Genomic DNA, 23,381 nt, shown 5'->3' with positions numbered 1-23,381 from the left:
AGGTCTTTAAAAATGGTAATTAATCTCAAAAAAGGAAAATTAATTTTAGCTTTTATATTTCATTCATTATCAAGACCATATTTGCTTAACAAGATAATTATGCAATTGATACAAAACATACAGCATTTACACTTAACTGTACAAAATAATTTAAGGTTTATAAAAATATTAGAATGTTTAGAGTTGACTGACGCAGTCTTAAATAATCTCTTCTAGAGAAGTATAGTAAGACCACTGATTTCCATTTTATTTCTTTTTTAATAAGTCAAAGAAAGGATGCTGCAATGCTTCATCCAAGGTAATTCTTTTCACTGGATCATATTCTAACATTCTTTGAATCAGGTCAAACAGTTTCTCATGTTCTTCATCATGACAGAGCATAAATTCCTGAGGGGAAAAATGACTTTGTTTAAGAAAGACAATAAAAAATAGTTAAAACAGGTTTTTTTTTTGTTTGTTTGTTTTTTGTTTTACCTTTAATGGTTTGCAGTGTCCCGTAACATATCTACCAGGAGAACTATGTTCCTCCCAATCTAGATGATTATGAAGAAAATACTTCTGTTTCCTATAGGAAAGAGAAGTCTGGATTAAATTTTAAGAAAAAAAGAAACCCCAAACCCACATTCTTACCCTGCCCCAAACAGGGGATTGGGGGAAAAGATGGAACCATAGACATCTCTCTATATATATATAAACATACAATTTCTAAAAATCTCAGCAATAATTATATCGGCTACCTTATATGGTATTTTTCCTAATCTTGTACCCTCTGAAGTTTTAGTATCCCACCTAAGTTGTACCATATGTGAAACAATGCCAGCTTCAAAAACAGAGGTTCCTAGATCCATTCCTGTAAATTCTGATTTCACTAGATCTGGAATGGGGCTAGAAATCGTTAACAATTCCCTGGATGACTTCTGCGGTGAAGCTATGTTTTGAAACCACTTATAGTATTCTTGTCCAAAGACGTACATGTGGTTTGCAACAGTCTGGAATTCAAATTTAGATAGGACTCCAAAATCAAGCTCTTTTTACTACTCTATGTATTATTTTTAAATCAACCTAGGAAAACATTTATGCAAAGGTTAACCTGAGTATAAAAACACCACTTTATTTACTGGATCACAAAGTAAATATTGCATTACTTTTCAAAAACTTGACTTCATGAAAAAGAATTCAAAATCTACAGTCTTTGGAATAAGCAATAACAACAAAGATGGGTTTTCTATAGTTTGAATATAGGCCACTGCATGTACCCAATAAGGACTTTAATCTTAAAAAGCATACCTTGTTTTCTGAATCATGTCTGTAGGTATGGGTCCTAATATACGTTCCATCATTGCCAGGTGTTCTTTATTATCATTAGTCTAAAAAAATAGGAAAAAGAAACTTAGCACTTTCCATTTCCCTACACGCACATAAAAGGATAACACAAGAAAACAGTGTGTCCGGGACTTCCCTGGTGGTCCAGTGGTAGAGAATACACCTTCCAATGCGGGGGACGTGGGTTCGCTCCCTGGTCGGGGAACTAAGATCCCACACGCTGCGGGGCAACTAAGCCTGCCCACCACAACAAGAGAGCCCGCGAGCCACAAACTACAGAGCCCACACACTCTGGAACCTGCACACCACAAGTGGAGAGAGAAAACCCACGTACCGCAAAAAGAGAGAAGCCCACGTGCTGGAATGAAGACCCAATGCAACCAAAAAAAAAGTAAATAAATAAATGTTAAGAAAAAAAAAAAAGAAAATAGTGTTTCCATAAAAGGACTAGATTAGACAGCTATACAATTTATATTACACTCTACTTCAAAGATGGAATAAAACTGAATGAGCTACACTGATTGTCTGATTTCTGAAATGAATTGGTAAGGTTTGTATAGCTGATTGAGGAACAACTTTTTAAGTATATTTTACTGAAGTACAGTTGATTTACAATGTTCGAATAATTTGTTTAATGTAAAACAGAACAGTTTTTCCTTATTTGTATTACTTGCACTGTTTAACTGAGGGATGACTGGGAAGATTACCAAAAACCTGGCTACTCATTTTATCGGTTGCTTAACTAACCTCCATCACCCAATGGATAGCAACTTTGTAACACTAATCCTAGACAATAAAAATACAGTCCCAATAATTCTTACAACAACCTTGAGCTAGGACTGTGGGAACATAACTTTCAAAGAGGTTAAGATACTAGCTCAAGCTCATATAGCTCATCAATGAGGAAACCTGAGCTGTGAACCCAAGTCAAAACTCATATTCTTAAATTACACAGTAACAGAGCTTTGGCTAAAGTAGAATAAATTGTTAAACTAAATGGTACACTCCTAAGCAGAGGCTGGAAAGCTTCTTCTATAAAGGACCAGATAGTAAATATTTTAGGCTTGGATGGTCACAGATGGTCTCCACCACATATTCTTTTTCATTTTTTAAAGCAGGCATCAGATAGGATATAGTTTGCCAATCCTTGCTCTGAAGAGCAGAGTCTATGTGCAATGCTTTTTAAATCCATTAACTACTGTGCCTAGCACACTGCTTTCAAAATGTTCTTAAGTCATGACAGGAATAAATAATACAAGCTCCATTATCTTCAAAAAGTTCCTTAGTTGAAGACTATTTTGGGGGGTGGAATTAAAATATAAACCACATCTCAAACCAAAGTTAATCATCGACGCTTAAGATCTCAGAATGATTTACAATCATAAAACCATCTGAAGGATTTTATATGTGTCAGAATGAAGAAAGCATGCACTGTGCTCAACTTTTTCCTTGACCCTATAGCTTACTACCACAAAACCAGACACCACCCCCTAGAAATGTCCGACAGCTATGTTCTAGATATCAAACTTGTCTACAAACTCAGAGTACTTTTAACAGATCTCTACGGAGTAGACAGAAGTTTGGTGAGGTGCCCCATAGCAGTGAACACATATATTCTGCAACAGCCACCTAAGTGACTTATAATTCATCACAGCTTCCTCCCTCCTCATCCTGCATTGCCATAACCTCAAAGCAACCTTGACAGTATTAGCCAGGAACTTCCTAACCACCCTCACCCCATCCAACAACACACCTTGATCAAATCACAACCCTCTTAAAGTTCTCCAATGGTTACACCACTTGAAGCTTTCAAGACTTTTCGTTTTCCGACATAAGCAAAATTATGAGGAAAACAAGTAGAGACCTAAATAACATTTTCTCCTTTTTGTTCTGCCAAGTAAGCCAATAACTATTATCATTTCATAGAAAGAACATTTTAATACCAAAAAAAAAAAAAACAGGAGAGATAATTTCTAAATGAAAGCCAGGACGGCAACCCTACAAAATCATTTTCATTTTAGACCGGTCTACATTTGGAAACCACTGACTCCGAGGATAAAACAAATACCTTTCTATGGCAAACAAGTCCACTATGAATCAGTACTTGCCTACTGACACCATTTTCCTATTTATCCAAGACACTCCGGCAGCACTATTCATCCTTCCTCAACTAGAGTAGCTTCCTTTATGCCTCTTGCATTTATGAATACCATTTCTTCCTGATATGGCCATCACACACTCTAGTTTTCTGACAAACCCTTACTCTTCCTTATAGCTTGGATTAAACTCCCTATTCCTCAGTGATGCCTTCTCGAAGGAAACTTAACTGTTCACCTTTTCTGGGTTCCCTTCTACATTGTTCCATTATAGCAAGTATCATATTGTACTGTACGTTTTCCCATGTCTATCCTGTGTATGTCTTCCTTGAGGAGAGAGATGCTGTCTTTTCATTTTTATACACACAGTGCTTAGAAATGTGCCTAGGGTGTCATACATGCTTAATACAACTTACTGTTTCTGAATTCTTTTAATAAAAGTGCAACATAACCAGAGCTGAATTAAAACTGACCATAGTAACACTAATGTAAATTTATGAAGGAGCATCACAATAAAATGGATCATATGAAGTCAATATGAACCATGTGTTTAAAAGCTCCACATGCAGAATGAATTATGACCATTCACTGAGAGTATTTCATTCAACTATGGTTTTAGAGAAGGTTGACTATTTTGCACATGGAAGTTTACATCTTAAGAATAATGACACTATGGCAACTTTCCAATATGGAAACAAAAACTTTAACATGCCTTTAACATTAAAGCTCATTATGAATCAGTAAGTAACATTTACTAAATACATACCTGAAAGACTGTGAAACCAAGGTAATATTCAATAAGAATGCAACCTATGCTCCAAACATCACATGGCTGAGACCAACCTAAAGCTATTTAAAAACAAAACCAAACATTTTAGTATGCAACAATTTTTAATTGCCAATACACAATATCTTTTCCTATGTGGGTGCTCTCTTTATATAGCACATTTAGGAGAATATGAGAGTAAATTCAGGGTTTACATTTTTAGTTTTATACCAAACATTATTCAGTATGCTTTCAGAGTCCTCCATATCCTTGTATCAACTTACAGTATTTTAACCTGGGGGAGGAGGCATTTTATGGAAAGTAAGAGGGGTTAGCAAATATTCCATAGTCTCTGAATTGCTTGTGCAATGAGGAGCACTGTTATACCCACTTAACGGTTGTTCTATGAAATTTTACATTTTATTAGTGCAAACATAGGTCAATAATTATCCTCAGAGTGTAATTACTAACCCCTTAGCAATTACCATCAGCTTGATATCTGAGTTTATTTCTTCCATTAAAAGAACTAGTAGTGTCACATAAATTATGTAAGAATTATAATGGATATTATAAGCAGTGTCACCCATAAGCAGAATTATACAGATATTTAAAGTTCACATAGAGAGGTATCTATATATGTACTTTCAGGTTGTCTATACATGATCATATATTTTCTCCTTCAGAATTCTCAATTGTAACATTATTCAGAAAAGAAAAAAACACCTAGCCTTAAGTCTCTATCTATTTAGAAAGGAAAAGAGTAAACCTAAACCATACAGATGTTTTAACCTTTTATAGATTAAGTTTTTAATAAAAAAATAATGTACAAATAAAACCTACTTTAAAAGACATTTCAATTACTTTCAGTAACATTACTGAATTTAAAGACAAAGGAAGAAACAATATATTCAAGGAACTTGACTATGATTTAGCCATTTTTGTTAACCCTCATGGTACTTATCACTTGAACAAAAGGATAATGGAGCATGGTTTCTACTTACAGTAACACATACAAAATCTGCAAATGATAGAGCTTGGATCTAAGATGAAAGTTTTCTTTTCCAGCCACTCCTGTCTCCCAGTCCAGCTTTCTCCCAAGTGACTGTAAACTACCTCATTCTCTTATGGCTCAGCTCTCATACTCTTTGGAATTTCACATCATTCACTTTTACCAACTTCTGTTTACTACCAACACCCAAGACATGAGACCAACTGCCCTCCTCAGTGGTGGCACCTGACAACATCTTCCTCTTCAACCTAATTCTGCCTTAATCCTCAGGAGTAACACTTCACAAACACACAAAGAACCCTTCTAATCTTCCCATCTGTTCATTTCTTTTCCTAAAGACCAATAACCCCAATTTCAGATTTATATCAACTATCCCCAGCCTGGCCACACATGGGACTGTATTATTACTAAGAATCACTGTATCTTATGCAATCTAGGAGGAGGCCATTAACTAACTGTAAGATACACCACTGTTTTATGAACCAATAACCAAGAAAAAATGCCGTTTTGTCTTATGTTTCCTCACATGTTAAAATGTGGAGAAAAATCTTCTTCTTAAAATTGATAAAACACAGCAAGTTATCTCTTTTTAAGCTCTGAAAATACCTCTCTGTCCACAATCTCTTCCCACACTCTATTCTTTTACCTTCATTGCAGCCTTCAGTCCTCAACCATGAATACATTTTCTAAACTACTGCAACACAGCAGCTTCTTTCAGACCATACTAAGCAGAAATCCTAGTAACATCAATCTCAAAGATGAGCTCCAAACCTGTGCTATCCTATGTGGTAGCCACTAGCCACATGTGGTTATTTAAATCTAAAAGTCTAATTAATTTAAAATTCAGTTCCTCAGTCACACTGGCTATACTGAAAGTACACAGTAGTCTACGTGTGGCTACTAATGGCTACCATGTTGGATAGTGCAGATATACAACATTTCTATCATCATGGAAAGTTCTACTAGCCAGCACTACATACTATTCTTAATTTCCTGTCCCTTTTACTAATTCTTTACTCTAGGTAAACGTCATTAGTTTGCTTTCACACTCATATTCTCAACTACCAAGTCCTCTTCGACAAAAGGTAAAAAGTGGAAAAGACTGATTCCACAAAGATGTTTTACTATCCAACCTCGGTTGAAACTTACTTTTGGCAAAGTAATATGCTTATACCATTTAACTATCTCCCAATATCACCTGATCTGAATTTTTCCCACTGTCTCCAAGCCCCCAAATCCATCTCTGACTTCCTTGCTCTATCAACATGACTCGGTCTCGAACTTGTAAATTTTGAGGCATAAGATGCGCTCTCCCTCACTGAGTTCCCTTTTATTAATATTGAAAAACCCTGCACCTTAACTAATTTTCCTTTCCATGCTTTCCCATGTCAAAGATGATCAAAGAAGCTCTCCTCTTAGACTAGCCCCTCTTTCTTCTCCTCTTAACCTCCATCCACCCTACATCTAGACGTCTGCCAGCCAAATCTTTAGCATTTTCCCCAGCACCATGCTTTGTGATGAGACGAAAAGAGGTGCCCACATCGCTTCAAAATCACACTGCTGTCATGGACTTAGCCAATACTGCTTGTTCTCTTATGATCTTGTAAGACTGACTTGTTCAAAAAGAACCACCACCTGGAATATCTTTACAGACGATATCACATTTTTCCCACTCAGGAAAAATATTTATAGCAATGTCCAGACAGCTTTTATGAAAACAGAAAACATTTTCTGTACACTGCTAAGAAAATTACAGCTATCCCCCAACTACCTGCCCCCCAATAAAAGCTATAGAGAACAAAAAATCTCTTTTTCAATTAAAATATCAGGAAGTCTGGTATCTACTAACCCAAAATGACCTCTGGAGCTCTGTAATGCCGTGTAGATACCAAAGTGCTATGATGTTCATCATCGTATGTTGCACTTCCTAAGTCAACAATTTTGATATCCGTGTTTTTCAGTGTGCGTTCATCACGTTTCTAGAGATACAGTTAAGTAAACACAAAGATCAATAAAGATATGAAATATTTTATAGCACTATCCAAAAGGCTTGCACATGAATTCTCTTTTTGATTTTCAAAATAACCCCATGAGAAAGGCAAAGGATTACCCTTTTTGGGTTAAACGTCAGGATATAATAAGCCTCAAAGGTAAAATTCCTCATCCAAGGATCACCAAGCTAAATTAATTTTAAAGACAACTACCAAAATTAAAACAAGTGTAACTTACCATTTTTGAATTATACTTGACTACATAGTCAGACTCCACAAATAAAATATTTTCAGGCTTCAGATCTGTATGGGTTAATTTATTATGATGCAAAACTACAAAAGAACAAAAAGACATTATTAGTTTCACTTACAAATTTAATCTGTACCGGAGGAAAGGAGAATTCGTAGTAGAGGTAGGGATCAAAAGTGGTTTCATCTTTACTTGCAACGTGCATTTTTAGTGACAATGGTTTGATATGTTGCTTGTCCAATTTACTGGTATTTAAAAATTTAACAAGTATACTTACAATTTATTGACTGACAGATCTGATATGCCATTTGCCTGATATGGTCAATTTGAAAGGGCAGAAAGCTATTTTCTTTAATGAAATCATAGGTACTAAGTCCCAGGAGTTCGAACACAATACAAATATGACCATGATGATCAAACCATTCTAGCATCTGGACACATCGGCTGAAACAGATCAGAATACAAATAATTCAGTTCACAGAATTCTGATTATTTCATGTAACATAATGGATCACAGTTCCAAGTTTATTACTTACAAGACATTATTGGGATCAGTACTATTTAAATGCTCCAATACTTCGATTTCTGAATGAGCTGCTTCATGATATTGTCCCATATTTTTTATGATTTTCACTGCTACATGTATGCCACCCCTTAAAAACAAAATGAAAATGGTAAATGTACAGAAGCGCGTTGAAGACATGTATCCTCTAAAGCAGCTGTCCCCAACCTTCTTGGCACCAGGGACCGTTTTCATGGAAGACAATTTTTCCATGGTTGGGGGGAGGGTGTGATGGTTCAGGTGGTAATGCAAGCTATGGGGAGCAGCAGATGAAGTTTCACTCGCTCGCCCACTGCTCACCTCCTGCTGTTAGGCCCAGTTCCTACCAGTCCACGGCCCAGGGGTTGGGGACCCCTGCTCTAAAGCATCATCTTGTTAAGTATCAATCACTCTATGCTATTTTCCTAAAATAATCTTTCAGGGTATATTATAGCAGATCTATAAATATTTTTTCAAAACATTTTGACAAAATATACATTATACAGAGTGATGATTTCTCTTAATACTTATGAACGTTAATGTTTGTTTCCAAGTTTAAATTTACCTAGATTTTATAAGTAGTTTTTTTTAAAAAAGGATAAAAATATAAACCTTGAATATACTACTGCTGAAAACATTTACTCATTCACCAGGCTAGACCGACTGTGCCAGATGTTGCATTGGAATCACTGTTAAAAAGAGCTTGTCCCATGTACTTCACAGTCTAATGGAAAAGACAGACACTTGAACAACTTATCATTAGGTTAGAAGTGCCTGGTATAAGGAATAGAGAGAAGAAAGAGCCTAACCATCAGAGTTAGGGGAGCTCAGACTTCTTCAGAGAAGAAAGACAACTATCAGTTTGTTAGATAATTCTGGCAAAGGAGACACCATCAATAAGTCATCAAGCCAAAAAACTGTTTAGTGCATTCACTGATGCGAATAGGTATAAATAGCAACAATGTATGGCAGCGTGTTTTAGACCGGGGCATCTGTAGTACTTCTTAAAAAGTGCAGAGGGAATTCCCTGGTGGTCCAGTGGTTTACGACATGAGCTTTCACTGCCGTGGGCCCAGGTTCAATCCCTGGTCAGGGAGCTGAGATCCCGCAAGCCACGTGGCACGGCCAAAGAAAAAAGCCGTAAATGATTTTGAGGAAGAGGATTTCCAAATCGTCATCTTCCTTCTGTCCTCTTTTCTAAACCTGATCTTCTTGAATACAAGCCAGCAGTCAACCCTGCATTTTTCACTATGGCCTTCCCACATTACAAAAGAGAACCCCATGCACGTGAAATTAATATGTCAAGGTTTGTGCCCTAGGCTGCTTATAAAAAAGAAAAAAAAATCTTTGAGGCAAAAATTTTTCTAGTGGCTGGATAGCAAACCTATTCCGAACTCATTTCTTTTGACAAGGTCCCAATGAAGTTGTGGGCTGATATATAATCATCAAAATAAATTTTTAATGATTTATCTCCCTATGATGTATAGCATATATCTCAAGACTTAAAAGAATTACTATAAAACTGCTGTGACAAAACTTCTTCTAGTCTCATCTATTTCATCATATGGACAAGTTTTCTAACTGCTAATATGCTATAAAAATGAACAGTGCTAATAGCTATAAAAATGAAAAATGGATAATGGTGTTAGCTAATGCTACTATAGTAATCATATTGCAGTATATAAATGTTTCAAACCAACGTTATACAACTTAAACTTATAAGCTTTCATATTACTTGTCAATTAAAAAAAAAGAAAAATGGAAACTTAATGTTAAAACAGTAAGATTTATCTATGGACACAGGAACTCATTTTTTAAAGGCCCCAACCATCTCAATAAAAGATATATTTTCAATTACATTGTATGTTTTAGGTCTAATAAGTATCAAAATTTGTAACAGATTGGTACTTGATCAATTGAATACTATTCATTGGAATATCTCAAATACTCAAGTCTTGGAACCTCAAGAAATTTTTAAAAGACCTAAATGGGACAACTAGTGAAATGTGAATCAGGTTGTAGATAAGCTGGCAAAACTTGAAAATACATATAACATGTAAATATAGAGAATGATTAAACACTGTAAAATGTTAACATTTGTGGAATCTGGGTGAAGAATAGATGGGAATTCTTAGCAACTTGCCTAAGTCAAAGTATTTCAAAATATCTTAAAATTTTACTTTATGTTCACATTTTTGTCATAGAGAGGAAAGGGTGATAATAAAAGACACTTAGGATAATATTCTTTATGAAAAGTGAAGTAAAAGTTAAGTTCAAGATAAAGCATTTCTAAGTATTCAAGCAAAGTTTGTTCATGGATGACAGGAGGTATCAAGCTTTTGTATTTAGATTCCCCCAAACATATTTAGAAAGAGAAATATGTTTTTTTAAAAATCAGCATTTACAATAAGCTGGAAATTACATCCTCAACTATTTTATGATGAAAAGTTGAGATGTCAATTTAGAAATGTGCAGTTTCCACTAAACTGTTGTAAGACGTTCACTTACAAAAAAATTTGCAACCGCAGAATAGAGATCCTAGAGGAAAACATGAAAATGAAGCAGAGAGGGTCAAATAACAAAAAGTTTAGTATAACTCATTAAAGAATCTGGACTTTATTCTGTAGGCTTCAAGTAATATAATTTATTTATAGTTTGAGAAGCTAACCCTAACGTGCAAATATTATCCTTTGGAAATAAAAGTTTTTGAACCAAGAAGATTAGACATGCTAATTTATTGTCTCTGCAATTCAAAAGTAGGGTAAAGCACTCCAAATCTCTTATAGAAAGCTAAGGACCTAAGTTCTGGGAAAGTCTTCACTTGAACACTGACATTAATTTCAATGAACTCCATCTGATAAACATTTTCAGCATTCTTGGTCAAAATCCATACTTATGGTAAATAAATCATACACAGTTCAAGAACTTTTGAATACTTATACCTCCCAGGAAAACACATAGCTACCACTTAAATTCCATTTCATCTAAATTATGGATCCTTCTCCACCAAAAATATCAGAATGTTCAAAAAAGAAAAACAACAAACTTACATGCCATGATCAATGCACTCTACAACTCTGCCAAAGGTCCCTTCTCCCAAAGTGTTCACGATTTCATCTAAAGTGAGGGGGGAGAAAGAAGTGTAAGTACATGAGTACAAATTATCAGTTATTCAAATAATGAATGCTTAAGTGTGGAATTTTTTCAAATGCTCTCTATTAAAGCATAATTAAGGTTCCAGCCCTCAAATTATTTTATTTTCAGCTGCTACAAAAATAATTTAGATAGAGCTATCTTTCTTGCTCTAATCTCAAATTCCACTGATTATTTTGGAACTTTAGAGTAGAAATATTTAAACTCTATAGAAAAGAAGAAATACAAAAGAACAAACAAACCCACAAAAAACAAAACAAAAAAGCAATGAAGAGTTCTTTAGCCCCCCGCTGACAAACTATTCTTAAAAAGATTATTCTGTCTGCAAAGTTTAAAAAGTGTTGAAAAATATTCTATACATCTTGCTTTTAGAACGTCTCCACTTTGGCAGATCAGGTGACCCTCTTCATCATCTTCTATACTCCTGGATCTTTTCCTTTGGTGGCTCTTCTGGAACGGCAAGTGGGCAGCACCAAGGTCGTCCAGCCAATCAATATAGCAGAGTGAATTCAGGGCAGAATACGCAATTCATTCAGCGGGGAGATATTCAGGCATTCAGATAAGAACCAGGCCACGAACAGTTGGCAGGAGCAATTTCAAATTCAGTCCCCAGAAATTCACAGGACACAGTTTATGTTACAGAAGAAAAACATGGCAAGATTTTCAGATAAGTTACTTAAAGTGGCAATAGAAAAAACAACACAATTGTCTCTAAAATACTGACTTAATTGAAGTCTGAAATTTAAAGAATGCAATGTCATGATCTATTAATCTCGTTATAAAATAGCCTATGCTGTGAGTTGAAATGTCTAGTTTGGCAAGAAGATGTTTTAAAATGTCAAGATTAGTTCAAATTGATACTTAGCAATATTTTTAAACATACTTATTAAAATAAAAGGGGAAAATAAAGGCTAATGTCAATGTTTGATCTAATCAATGATAGTTCTAGTGAAGAAAACTTGGGGAGGAAAATAATAATTCATAGTTTACTGCAAACAAGTGAAGATTCATGAGTGTAAAAAAAAGGGCAGGCTTTCTGGACAATAATTTCCCCTTCAGCACCCACTTTCAGAACTCCAATGGAACTAATTGCAGATTGTGCTATACACAGGGTAAGTATCCGCCAGTGCAACTTTCTACATTTGTCTCCAAGTACTGGGAAAGGGGTTTCTTTTAAAGTAAAAAATGTTTAAGATGAAAGAAAAGATGAGTGCTTCATCTTTTCGTATGATTATGTTATAAAAGATAAAAATATTTTTAACATTAAAATCAAGAACCTCATGATCTGGTCTGCAGAAAATGAGTAAATGTGGGCATATGAGGACTAACTAATAAATGCAGATTAGTTGTAAGAATTTGGAAGTTTCCTTTAAGGATTCAAGTAATATAAACACAATTATATTCAAATAGTATTATAAACTTTTTCAAACTTATTGGCTCAGTAAGAGCTTTTACACACAAATAAGTATCCCCCCAAAATAAAAACAAAATCAATCATACCGAACGTGACTGATTACTTGAACACTGTCTATTACGCTTCCTTTTAGGACTGCTTCTCCAGCTTCGGACTGAAGATTTACTGCAGTGGATTCGATAACTGCTTTCAACGTCTGTGTGATAACGTCTAGGAACATATCTTTTGCAGTAGTCATTTCTGTATTCATCAATGTTAGGAACATATATTTTGCAGCAGTCATTTCTGTATTCATCAATGTTAGGAACATATATTTTGCAGCAGTCATTTCTGTATTCATCAATGTTAGGAACATATATTTTGCAGCAGTCATTTCTGTATTCATCAATGTTAGGAACATATATTTTGCAGCAGTCATTTCTGTATTCATCAATGTTAGGAACATATATTTTGCAGCAGTCATTTCTGTATTCATGAATGTTAGGAACATATATTTTGCAGTAGTCATTTCTGTATTCATCAATGTTAGGAACATATATTTTGCAGTAGTCATTTCTGTATTCATCAATGTTAGGAACATATCTTTTGCAGTAGTCATTTCTGTATTCATCAATGTTAGGAACATATCTTTTGCAGTAGTCATTTCTGTATTCATCAATGCTAGGAACATATCTTTTGCAGTAGTCATTTCTGTATTCATCAATGTTTGGAACATATCTTTTGCAGTAGTCATTTCTGTATTCATCAATGTTAAGAACATATCTTTTGCAGTAGTCATTTCTGTATTCATCAATGTGTCTCTGGTCCCGATAATATCTCTCATTCAAGAACCTTGCTTCTAAATAATGACTGCAAACACATTAAAGGATTTAAAATTACTCTCTTCATTCTAGAACGCTTTAACCTTTAACCACATTTTAACGTGGTTAAAATAAAACATTCTCTCAAGAATTCCTGGTTTCAACAGCTAACTCAATAAAAGAAAAAAATACAAATTGATGAATTAGAATTTATGCTTAACTCACAAAACTTAAATAATTTTACTTTAACCAACAAGCAAATGGGTACATATATCTCTATTAATATATACTGCTATGAAGGAACAAACCTTGGGTCAAATCATTCAACATATTCAGTGTTTACTTGATTAAGTGTCCCTTTACCTTCTGGTGAAAGTTAAGACCAAAAATTCACAAAACTGCTCTTCTGAAATTCATCAATCTTATGATATATGCATCTGTAACTAAGCTCTCTTCCTTTTTGCAGAGCCACACACAACATGAGGCAGGCAAAACAGGATTCCTTTCCTTCTTAATGTAAGTTAGGTATCTCTGGCACACAGAGTTCTTTCACCAAAGGTGTATTAGAGCTAAAAGGAATCTTAAATATATTTCAGGCCTTTCATTGTACAGATGACTACACTGAGATCCCTAGAAGGAAAACGATTTGCCATGGTTGTAGAGCACATTCTAAATCCTATTGTATGTGCCAGTATTATTCTACACACCACCTATTCCATCTCCTCTCCTCTATTTCGAGCTTCCTGTATCTTTCTGAGAAATAGTCAACACAGTGTTTGAAGGCTGCTTCATGTGCCAAAAATATCCAAAATATATGCCCCTCAAATGAGAAAAGGTTCTTGTAATTGCTTGCTTAGGATTTCCCAACCCCCTACTTCCCTTTGCATTTTGAATTTCCTGTCACTCCTGCTTGTGAAATAAACAAGAATTCAGGGAAAACAGCATCATCTGGTGCCATAGTGCTTACCTTTTTTTTTATTAATTTTTTTTGCGGTACGCAGGCCTCTCACTGTTGTGGCCTCTCCCGTTGTGGAGCACAGGCTCCGGATGCGCAGGCCCAGCATCCATGGCTCATGGGCCTAGCCGCTCCGTGGCATGTGGGATCCTCCCGGACCGGGACACGAACCTGCGTCCCCTGCATCAGCAGGCGGACTGTCAACCACTGCACCACCAGGTAAGCCCCATAGTGCTTAACTGCTGAATCTACAGATCCCTTTGAAAATCTAATTGAGAGGTATGGACCCTCTCCCCTAAGAAACGCACAAATGTGTAAACAAAACTTGGCAAGGAATTTCAGAGATCATGGACCTCAGGAAGTCAATGGATTCCAGTTAAGCAGCCTTGATTTGATGGAAAGAAAAAGACAGAGTCAACTGACCCAGTTTCCCGACCCCCTCTCTACCTGGGATGAGTATCCTTTTCAACAGTGTGAAGCTTCAAGAGGGATGCACGTGGAGCACTGAGGGAGAGAGGGGACACCTGCCCAGTCAGACACACCAGCTAAAATAATCCTGACAGGCAATGGAGTGACAGATGTTAACTAGACTGCCCTCACTAACCTCGTTCTTTTTCCCAGAATATGTTGTCATTCTTTTTTCTCAGGAGGCTGGTTTATGCAAAAATAAAGGAGAAGCATCTCTAAAACTGCTACTCAACAGGGCTGGCATCAAATCCAGGCTGGGGAGATGCAGAAACCCCCTTTCCCCAGTGTCAGCCTTAAGTTCTAGCCATTGGAGAAACAACTCAGGATATTAGGGTCTAAATCTGGGTCTAAGTCAGGGATCTGATCAGTTGCTTGGAACCGTTAAGGGAGAGATCTACAATACGTCAAACTAGAAATTACCATACTCTAAAGGGCATCTGTTTAATTCTGTAAGGCATCCTTCCCATAAAAGTCTAAAATGTATCGGAAAACTCTAACACTAATAATCCTTAGCTGGACTAGTGCATGAAATTAGAGCTGCTGATAATCCATAAATAATCTATAGAATAACAAACATGGAGTGAAGTAATACTATGAGGATAAACTAAAAAGATGAGGACCTCTTCAGCCTACAACAACCGAGGCTTAGAGATTATATAAACAAAGTCTACAGAATTATAAAGGCTATATGGGCAGAGTGAACAGGATGAACAGACTGATTGAATTTCTAAAAATAGTCACTGAATGTCCAGTGAATATTTCACTGTAGTTCTTTAAAACAGCCAAGACTAATGAGGCTATGGGCATTCGTTTTTATTTCCACACAGGTCCTGTGGAAGATAAAAAATATATGAGGCAAAATCCCTGCCAACAAATAACTGTTCAATTTGAGATTACTCACACAAAAATAAAACAAAACTCAACCATGCAGGAAATGCCGAAAGCCTGGATATGAGTGCTTAGGAGAAAAAACTCATAATGCTTAAAATGGTCAGGGAAGATTTCGTGAAAAAGAAGGGAAGAGTTGCATCTTATAGGGACATCAGGATTTGGATAAAGTAGGAAGTAGAAGTGGTGCCAGGAAAGAAAAATGGCATATTACCATCTTACATTTATAGAGTACTTTTAGCCAGAATGGTTTAGAGATGAGTTTGTCTACATGTTACTTAGGAAATAGTAAGTAGACAATTTCAGCAAGAGCAATTTTCACATAGGGGAACATAGGCAAATAAATAAGCTGGGAACAGATCATCCAAAATCTTGCATGCCAGGCTAAAGGGCTTAAAACAGTGTTTCTCAAAGGGTGGTCTGTTTATTAACAATATCGAAATACTGAATTTTTAAAAATGAAGATCCCTGGACCCCAGGTCAGACTCACTGTATAATCTGGTAATAAGCATTTTAAACATACCTCCAAAGTGATTCTATTCACACTAAAGTTTGAGAATCACTGGTTTAAGGCTTGATACTCTATGTTACAACAAGACATTTAAGGATATAAAATGTGTTCACAGTGTTCACAGCCACATCAGTCTTCCTGTGTAGAATTAATTGATTAAGCCTGTAGGGAGGGAGCAATTCACAGGCTACTTACAAATCAGAAAGAAAAGACACTCTGAAATATATAGGAAAAAGGTAAGATAATTGATATACAATAAAAGCGCTGATAAATCATAAGAAAAATATGCTTTAATAGAAAAAATAGGCTAAGAATACAAAAATAATGTTCACAATCAACTAGACTTCAATTAAAAAAATATTCAAGTGTTCAATAAGCACATGACAGAGGACAAATTCAGCAGAAATTTAAACATTCAAATGAAAAGAAAACACTATTCTTGGCATTTCAAAATAGACAAGACTGGTGACAGCATGTCGTAGGGAGTGTAACTTGGTACAAACTTTCTAGAAAAATATGTGGAAAAATATGTGAATATGTAGCAAGAGCCTTATAAGAGTTCACACCCTTTCACTTGAAACTGTCCCTTCTTAGAACCTATTTTCAGGAAATATTCAGAGGCAAAGATTTGTATACAAAGATATTTTTCAGAAGAAATAACTTTACATCCAAATGAGGGACTAGCATCCCACCAAGAGTACCTTCTTTATATGCTTCTGTATTTTTCATTTTTTTCCAATAATTTTACAAAAGAAAAACTCTTATGAAGATTTGAATCTTGAAAAAGACTATTAGATTACTCCAGATTACAGAGAGCAATTACCACCAGACATCTCTGGTGCCAATATCAAAGAAGAAACTATTGGCCTAGTGGTTATTGCACTGACTCAGTATCATCTTTATGTGGTTAATTGTGAATATGAATAACTGTTCATCATTCATATCACTTCCTTTCGACACATACAATGCATAATAAATCCATGAATGGTTAGTACTATATGTTAAGCCTTACAGAGTATTTTGTAGTTATCTTAATATAGGGTACAGATATTCTTGTATAATACATTAATTAGCTCAGGTCATTGAAATCCTGGCATAGATTCTCCCTCTTCCCTCCATATGATAGTGTGTGAAGAATGATTAGTCTGCACTGATTAACAACAAGCTCACTGTTCTACAGAACAAGTCTGTTTTGGCATGGAGAAGGAAAAACATTGCATACTGTTTTTTAAATAACGCCAGTTGGCTAATTTAGAAAGCAATCTGGCAAACAGTCCCAGTGGAACATCTGCACAAAACAAGGAGAAAACATAGAACCAACAAAAACAACTGAGAAAGGGAAATTAACGGAGGACAGAATGAAAGAAACTCTATTCACCTAGGCTTTGTTTAATCATTTAGGAACTTGAAAAATTCCTTCAATTCTATATAAACGTAGTACCTCCAAATTTTACACTGGTAAGAATACAACAGAACAGGACACATGCCATTGGAAATTTTTAATGAGGTCCTTCTTACAACAGCCAAGCTTCTAAAAATCCCAAACATATCCACTGGCCTTATCTACAAATATAACCTGTAGAATACAGTATAAGCAACTAATCCCCAACACACTTTAACATTCTCACACACCACATGCTATTTTTCCATCTGGATGAACTCTTCCCGACCCTTCATTAGCTCTCATTTGTGGAACCCTAAATAAGTGCCCCAACGTACAGCTCTCCCTACTACATACAAGTTAAAGGCACTCACTGGTCCTTTAATCACTTACTTAACTTTCGTGTGTCTCATTTCCCACAACTATATTACTGGCAGCTGGGACTCCATCAACTGTCTCCTACAGCTCCCAAATGGACACAGATATGTGAGAGTAGGAACTCTGTTCTATTCACAGCAGTGTCTAGCATATAATAGGCACTCAGTAAATATTTTCTGAATGAGTATTTGTTGACTGATTTATAAAACAATCTGACAGATGAAAGCTATATAAGCTAATGACAAGTCATTAAAACTATTAGTGTTAAAATGGTACTAGTTCAAGCGTAATTTACCAATAAGATTCTTTAAGCTGGTGATGTGGTTTACAATGTCTGTTCTCTTGTGTACTACTGTGGGATCTCCTCTTCCGTTTGTGACTTCCACTATAGCTTTCATGTCCCAGGCTTTCTCTGTTATCCCAGTCAGGGCAGTGAGTTCTTTTGGAATGACTCATCTGTTAATGGAAATGAAAAGTGAGTTGTGGAATTTACAGATGGTTATATTTAGTAAATAAAATATTTCACATTAATATTAATTAAATAGAAAAACCCCAGCACGTGGGGTCCTACAGGTTCTAAAATCTTCGTAGGTAATGGTTCCCAAGGCATGGAGGCACTATCCCACTGGTATGTCAGATGATTCTAAGTGGCATACACACCTAGTATTAAATGATAACACTGTGAGACCTTAATGCACTTTCTTTCCATTCTTCTGGATATATTCTCAGCTTGGTGCATATCTTCAACTAACACTCGCTAACTGCCATTTTTAAAAAAAGAGTCAGGATTCAGGCTTACAGCCTTCAGTAGACAACAATATCTAGCTAGAAATTAATAACTTTTTTGGTTTTATTTTTATCATTACCTTCTTTCTATGGTAAATTATTACTAATCTCTTAAGTTATTGATATAATCAAATTATTAAGTTATTGATGTTAACTTTAAATGTGAACTAATTTAAAACAAATATCACAAGTGTCATGCAGCTTTGTTGAAATACAGTGATACAAATAACTGAAGTCAGAGAAACACTTAGGGATAGAATATAGGAGATGACTGTTTATTTTCAGATCATCCTGCAACCATTCTTAAAATTAAACATATTTGTTATAGATCTGGGGTGACTAAAGAAATGAACCTATAAGGATGAATATGGTCACACTGAAATCAGATAATTGTGACAATTCCTTGGCTCCATCTAGGATCCATTCAGGATCCATTCAGGATCCATTCAGGATCAGGATCTGTGTTCTAACAATGTCATCCCATTCTGCCTCCTCAAATCTTAATTCTTTCACAAAGCAGTCAAGTTTTTAACAGTGATGTCCAAACTGTTGAAGAGGGTGAAGTTCACAACTCAGCAAGGAGCTGAAAACAGGTAAAATGGAGCAAAACCAACTTAGTTAACCTCCTTCAGTTAGCCCAAATGACTCAGTAACAAGCAAACAAATTCAAGTAAAAAATTTAAAAGATTTCAAATGAATTAAAAGACTTTAAAATGAGGCATCTCCTGGGAGGTATTCCCTAAGAAAATGTAGGTATCATGCCATCAGGGACCGAAGCCACCAAATATTTAGATCTTTCAACTCACTTCTCTTGTTGATTCTTAGGTCCAACAAAAATCCTAAAACTCTAGTCAGGGTTCTCACTGGAAATTGATAAGTGAGCATTCTGATTTACATAGACATTTGAATATGGGAAACTGAAATAAATGACATTACAAATTAACCTGAGCCAAAAGACCATCAGAAAAGCCATCAAAAAAATTATACTTCTAGTGGAATTCTTCTAACCCTTCAATTACCCAAATTATATTTTAACCACATAGGAACTCTTTAAAATTGTTTAGTCAAGCATTCTTAAATCATAGCAAGCAAAATTACAACATCTGATGACTGAGGTTTATTACTATGATTATTATAATGCATTTTTTGCAAAACACGTGTGTCTGCTTCAGTTTTGTTTTTTTCCTTCTACTATCAGTAGGCCATAACTAGCTCACCAAGGCAGAATTCTTAAATAACCGCAGTTATCAATATGCAAATATTAAAATAAGCATCTTGGGAGAGCCAAAGGTTTTTATTTCTCTAGCCAAGTTCATTACTTTAAATTTAATTCAGCTGTTAGGAAGCCGTCCCCCCACCACCACCACTACTGTTCAGAGATATTTTCTCAGGGGGCCAAGAGAAGAATCCCAGATCCAGGTTATACAGATTAGGTTCCTTCGCATACAAAAAAAAAAGAAAAACTATCTAGAATTATCACACTATTTCTTATTAACAAAGAATCCTACATGTTAGAATCATTGGACGTCCTTCAATAAAAACATCAGATACAATAAACATCAGATGTTTATATCCATCTTAGAAACCTGATTCTCTACTGCCCTTTAACACCCTATATTACCCGACAATTTGACGTTATCTATATAAAAATATCTATAAAGGTTAAAGTTATGATTAGATGGCTCCAAGAGTACTGTATGTAATGGATAACAAGAAGCCTGTGGGTGTATGTATGGAGCACAATCATACAAAGATACCTATAAAATAAGACCAGGTGGTTGACGTGGTCAGTTTGGAGCGCTGTTTCCTAAGAATAGTATAAGCATTTCATGGTTACTTAAGTAATCAAGGACAGGGTGATCCAAAAGTATCAGAAATGCACATCTGATGCAATAATACTATGCTCCACTTTAGGACAAAAACAGTTTGCACAAAGGATGAGCCTCTCCGTATTTACCTCTCACAAGCACGAGCTAAATTCCACCACCTGGACTTGCAAACTAGCAGTTCCTCAGACGCCCAGTCCCCACCCCCCGCCTCTCCACCAGGGCACCTGGCCAGGGCCTTTGGCGCACTCAGAGGCAGAAGTCTGACCTCGGAAAATCCCAGAATGCTACAAACGGCCGAGGCCAGGGACCCAGAGTAAGGCTTGATCTAGGACAACACTTGCTCTAGGAGGCTCTCGCAGGGTCTCACTCTGATCGGTGGGACGGGTCACGGGCCTAAGGAGCCGTGATATGAGTGGCCTGGCCTCTCTGAGACGAGTCAGCGGCAGAGCCGAGGCCTTTCCGCCCTAGGATTTTAAATCTACCATGACACTGGGGCAACTTTAGGTTTCAAATGCCACGAGCAGAGCTGTGCCCCGAAGAAACCCTGGTCACCGAGGCCCCGAATCCCGTCGTTTTTCCGACACCTGCCTTTCGAGACCTAAAAGACTGGGAAACCGCCCAGCCCAGAACACCCTATCCGAAACCTTACCTCCTCAAAAGCAAAAGGCCCTTTGGCCAATAACTGTCTCCAAACCGCCGTCTCCTCTCCCTGTCGCTGCAACAAACACCCTACAAAATGGCAGCAAAACCATCTCCCCAAAACCCCACCGTCAGCCTCTAGCACCACTTATATAGGAGGAAGGCGCCTATGTAACAGAGCTCACGCGCTCACGCCCCTCCCCTAAGGGGCGGGGCCAAGTGTGACGTCGGGGCCGCGCCCGGCCCTCCACCACGCTGCTGTGTGGGCGGAGCAGTCCCGGCCCCGAGATGTGCCGTGGCTGAGGCGACTCCTTAGATTGTTTTCGTTGCGGGAGAACCTGGGTGAAGTCAGGAGGAGACGACTTAAGCCTGTGGCACGTGTCTGCTGCTACTCGAGGAGTTATTCTGAATGCAGCACCTCTCAGCAGAGCCAACCTTGGCTCCGTTTCCTGCTCTCCCGCCCCAGTGGGCCGCAGCACGGCTGAACAGTCAGGCAGAGCCACCGTGCAATAGACAAACCCCTAACCGGCTCGGTGCTAGGCCCAGGCTGGTGCTGGGGTTAGCTCAGTGAACGCGATTGTGTAGTCCAGCCCGCTTGGAACGTCCTGTCTAAAAATGGATTCTGATAAATAAGATGTCTTAGGAAACAAGCTCAGAGGTGCTTATCTTTTTAAGGCCTGTGTTCCTGATAAAAACAAAAAAAATAAGTTTCAGTTGAGACTCCTTACAAAATTTTTCCTGTTGTGGTCCCTGCCTCTTGGGCAGATTCGGAAGCTGGAAGTTTCCCTAACAAACTTTTCCCCATTATTTATTCCTGTGAGTCAGTTTTATTTAACCAATGCAGAGTAATGTCTGAGAGCTAGTGAGCCCCGTTAAGGGGCTTGCTTACCTCAAATAAGGTATTTCACAGTTCTAAGGATCCCCAGACAGTTTCCCTTTGTGAGCGTGTAGAGTGAGAAGAGAGAAGAGGGCCAAAATCTGAGCCCTGGGGAGCACTTAAGGGACAGAGGAAAAGAGCCTGAGAAGGAATGATCAGAAGGAGAGGAGAACCAAGAGTTTGGTGTCAGAGTAAGCGAGAGAAGGGTTTAAATGAGGGAAAGGCTGACAGTGACAAATGCTGGGAAGGAGTCAGGTAGGGTTGGTCCTGAAAAGTGTCAAGGGGATTTTGTGTTCTGACAAACATTCGATGGATAAAAGAGAAAGTCAGAAATCAGATTTGGGAGGGCACGGTTGGACTCTTGCAGGCATAAATCCAATAGCATGTGGGTTTGTACCTTGTACCTTGTTAGGTGAAAGGAGGGCCCTGTCATTTCATGATCTAATATTGTAGAAAACTTGTGCCACCTACTTTGGATAAATTGAATTGTTATGGAGATTGTACCCCATGTTAAGAAGTGAAGAAGTGAAGTTGAAAAGATAATTGGAAAATTGGAAGTGAAAATACTTTATGCTGTAAATGAAACAGACGTTATTCTCCTCACCTGGAATAGCCACCATTTATGCATCTACAATTGTAAATCTTACCCATCCTTTGAGGTCTGTCTCTAAGATGCTATCTCTGACTACATGAGTTCCCACCCATCTCCCTGCTCTTGACTACTCTGGTTAGAGATGAGGTCCTTAATCAGTTGGCCAAGGCACACTGGTGTGCCTGGAACCACCAAAATATGATGACCAATTTTGCCCATAGTGTGAAATGTATTGGTTCTACAATTGATTACACCTACTATTTCAGGGACATCTATCAGCTGGAATGTTTATCTGAGTAGACTGGGCCATCTTGCGAGGTAGAGTGGGACTCAGCTTGAGGCATATAGAGGCATAAATTAAGCTGGCAGCAAAGAAAAGTTCCCCTTTTTTCCTGGCACATGAAGGATCTTTGTCTTGTGAGGCTAAAAGAGAATGTGGTCAGGACAGTGCACAGTTTTGCTCAAACAACAATATAAAGTTAAAAGACAGCCAAGTGGAAAGGCCCCCTACAGAGGGATTTATAGACATCCCAAAACAATGTTACCCAGTAGTGGAGTCTGCTTTGTAGTTGCTGCTATCTTATTTTAGTGTCTTTTTGAATATTTAAGTTTGTCTGCCACTTAAATATTAAAGTCTAATATTTGAAAGTGTGTCATGATCAGGAGGAGGTCGACAGGTATGGTGCTCCTATTTACTCTCTGTGGCTTATGTGCTTTGACTGGAGACAAGGACC

At 37.1% G+C, this 23,381-nt stretch overlaps 1 protein-coding gene across 2 annotated transcripts; it reads right to left on the bottom strand.

Moving 5' to 3' along the window:
* Positions 1–213: 213 nt before the first annotated feature.
* On the bottom strand, positions 214–21,213 carry LOC132485885 (dual specificity protein kinase CLK4-like). 2 transcript variants are annotated; one of them, XM_060092488.1, is made up of 14 exons: positions 21,189–21,213; positions 18,220–18,380; positions 13,338–13,392; positions 12,630–12,797; positions 11,489–11,579; positions 11,027–11,093; positions 7,972–8,088; positions 7,713–7,879; positions 7,424–7,518; positions 7,044–7,173; positions 4,186–4,268; positions 1,288–1,367; positions 475–565; positions 214–387 (listed from the first exon to the last, which is right to left on the bottom strand). In XM_060092488.1, the coding sequence occupies exons 2-14, from the start codon at positions 18,378–18,380 to the stop codon at positions 247–249; spliced, it is 1,446 nt and encodes a 481-aa protein (XP_059948471.1). In that variant the 5' UTR covers positions 21,189–21,213; the 3' UTR covers positions 214–246. The 2 variants fall into 2 exon arrangements, with proteins under 2 accessions (XP_059948471.1, XP_059948470.1); XM_060092487.1 differs by lacking the exons at positions 11,489–11,579; positions 13,338–13,392; positions 18,220–18,380; positions 21,189–21,213 and having other exon boundaries at positions 12,630–12,709.
* Between the last annotated feature and the right edge of the window lie 2,168 nt (positions 21,214–23,381).

Source organism: Mesoplodon densirostris, chromosome 3, assembly GCF_025265405.1.
Source record: "Mesoplodon densirostris isolate mMesDen1 chromosome 3, mMesDen1 primary haplotype, whole genome shotgun sequence".
NCBI lineage: Eukaryota > Metazoa > Chordata > Mammalia > Artiodactyla > Ziphiidae > Mesoplodon > Mesoplodon densirostris.
This window is presented reverse-complemented; position numbering and strand designations above follow the sequence as displayed.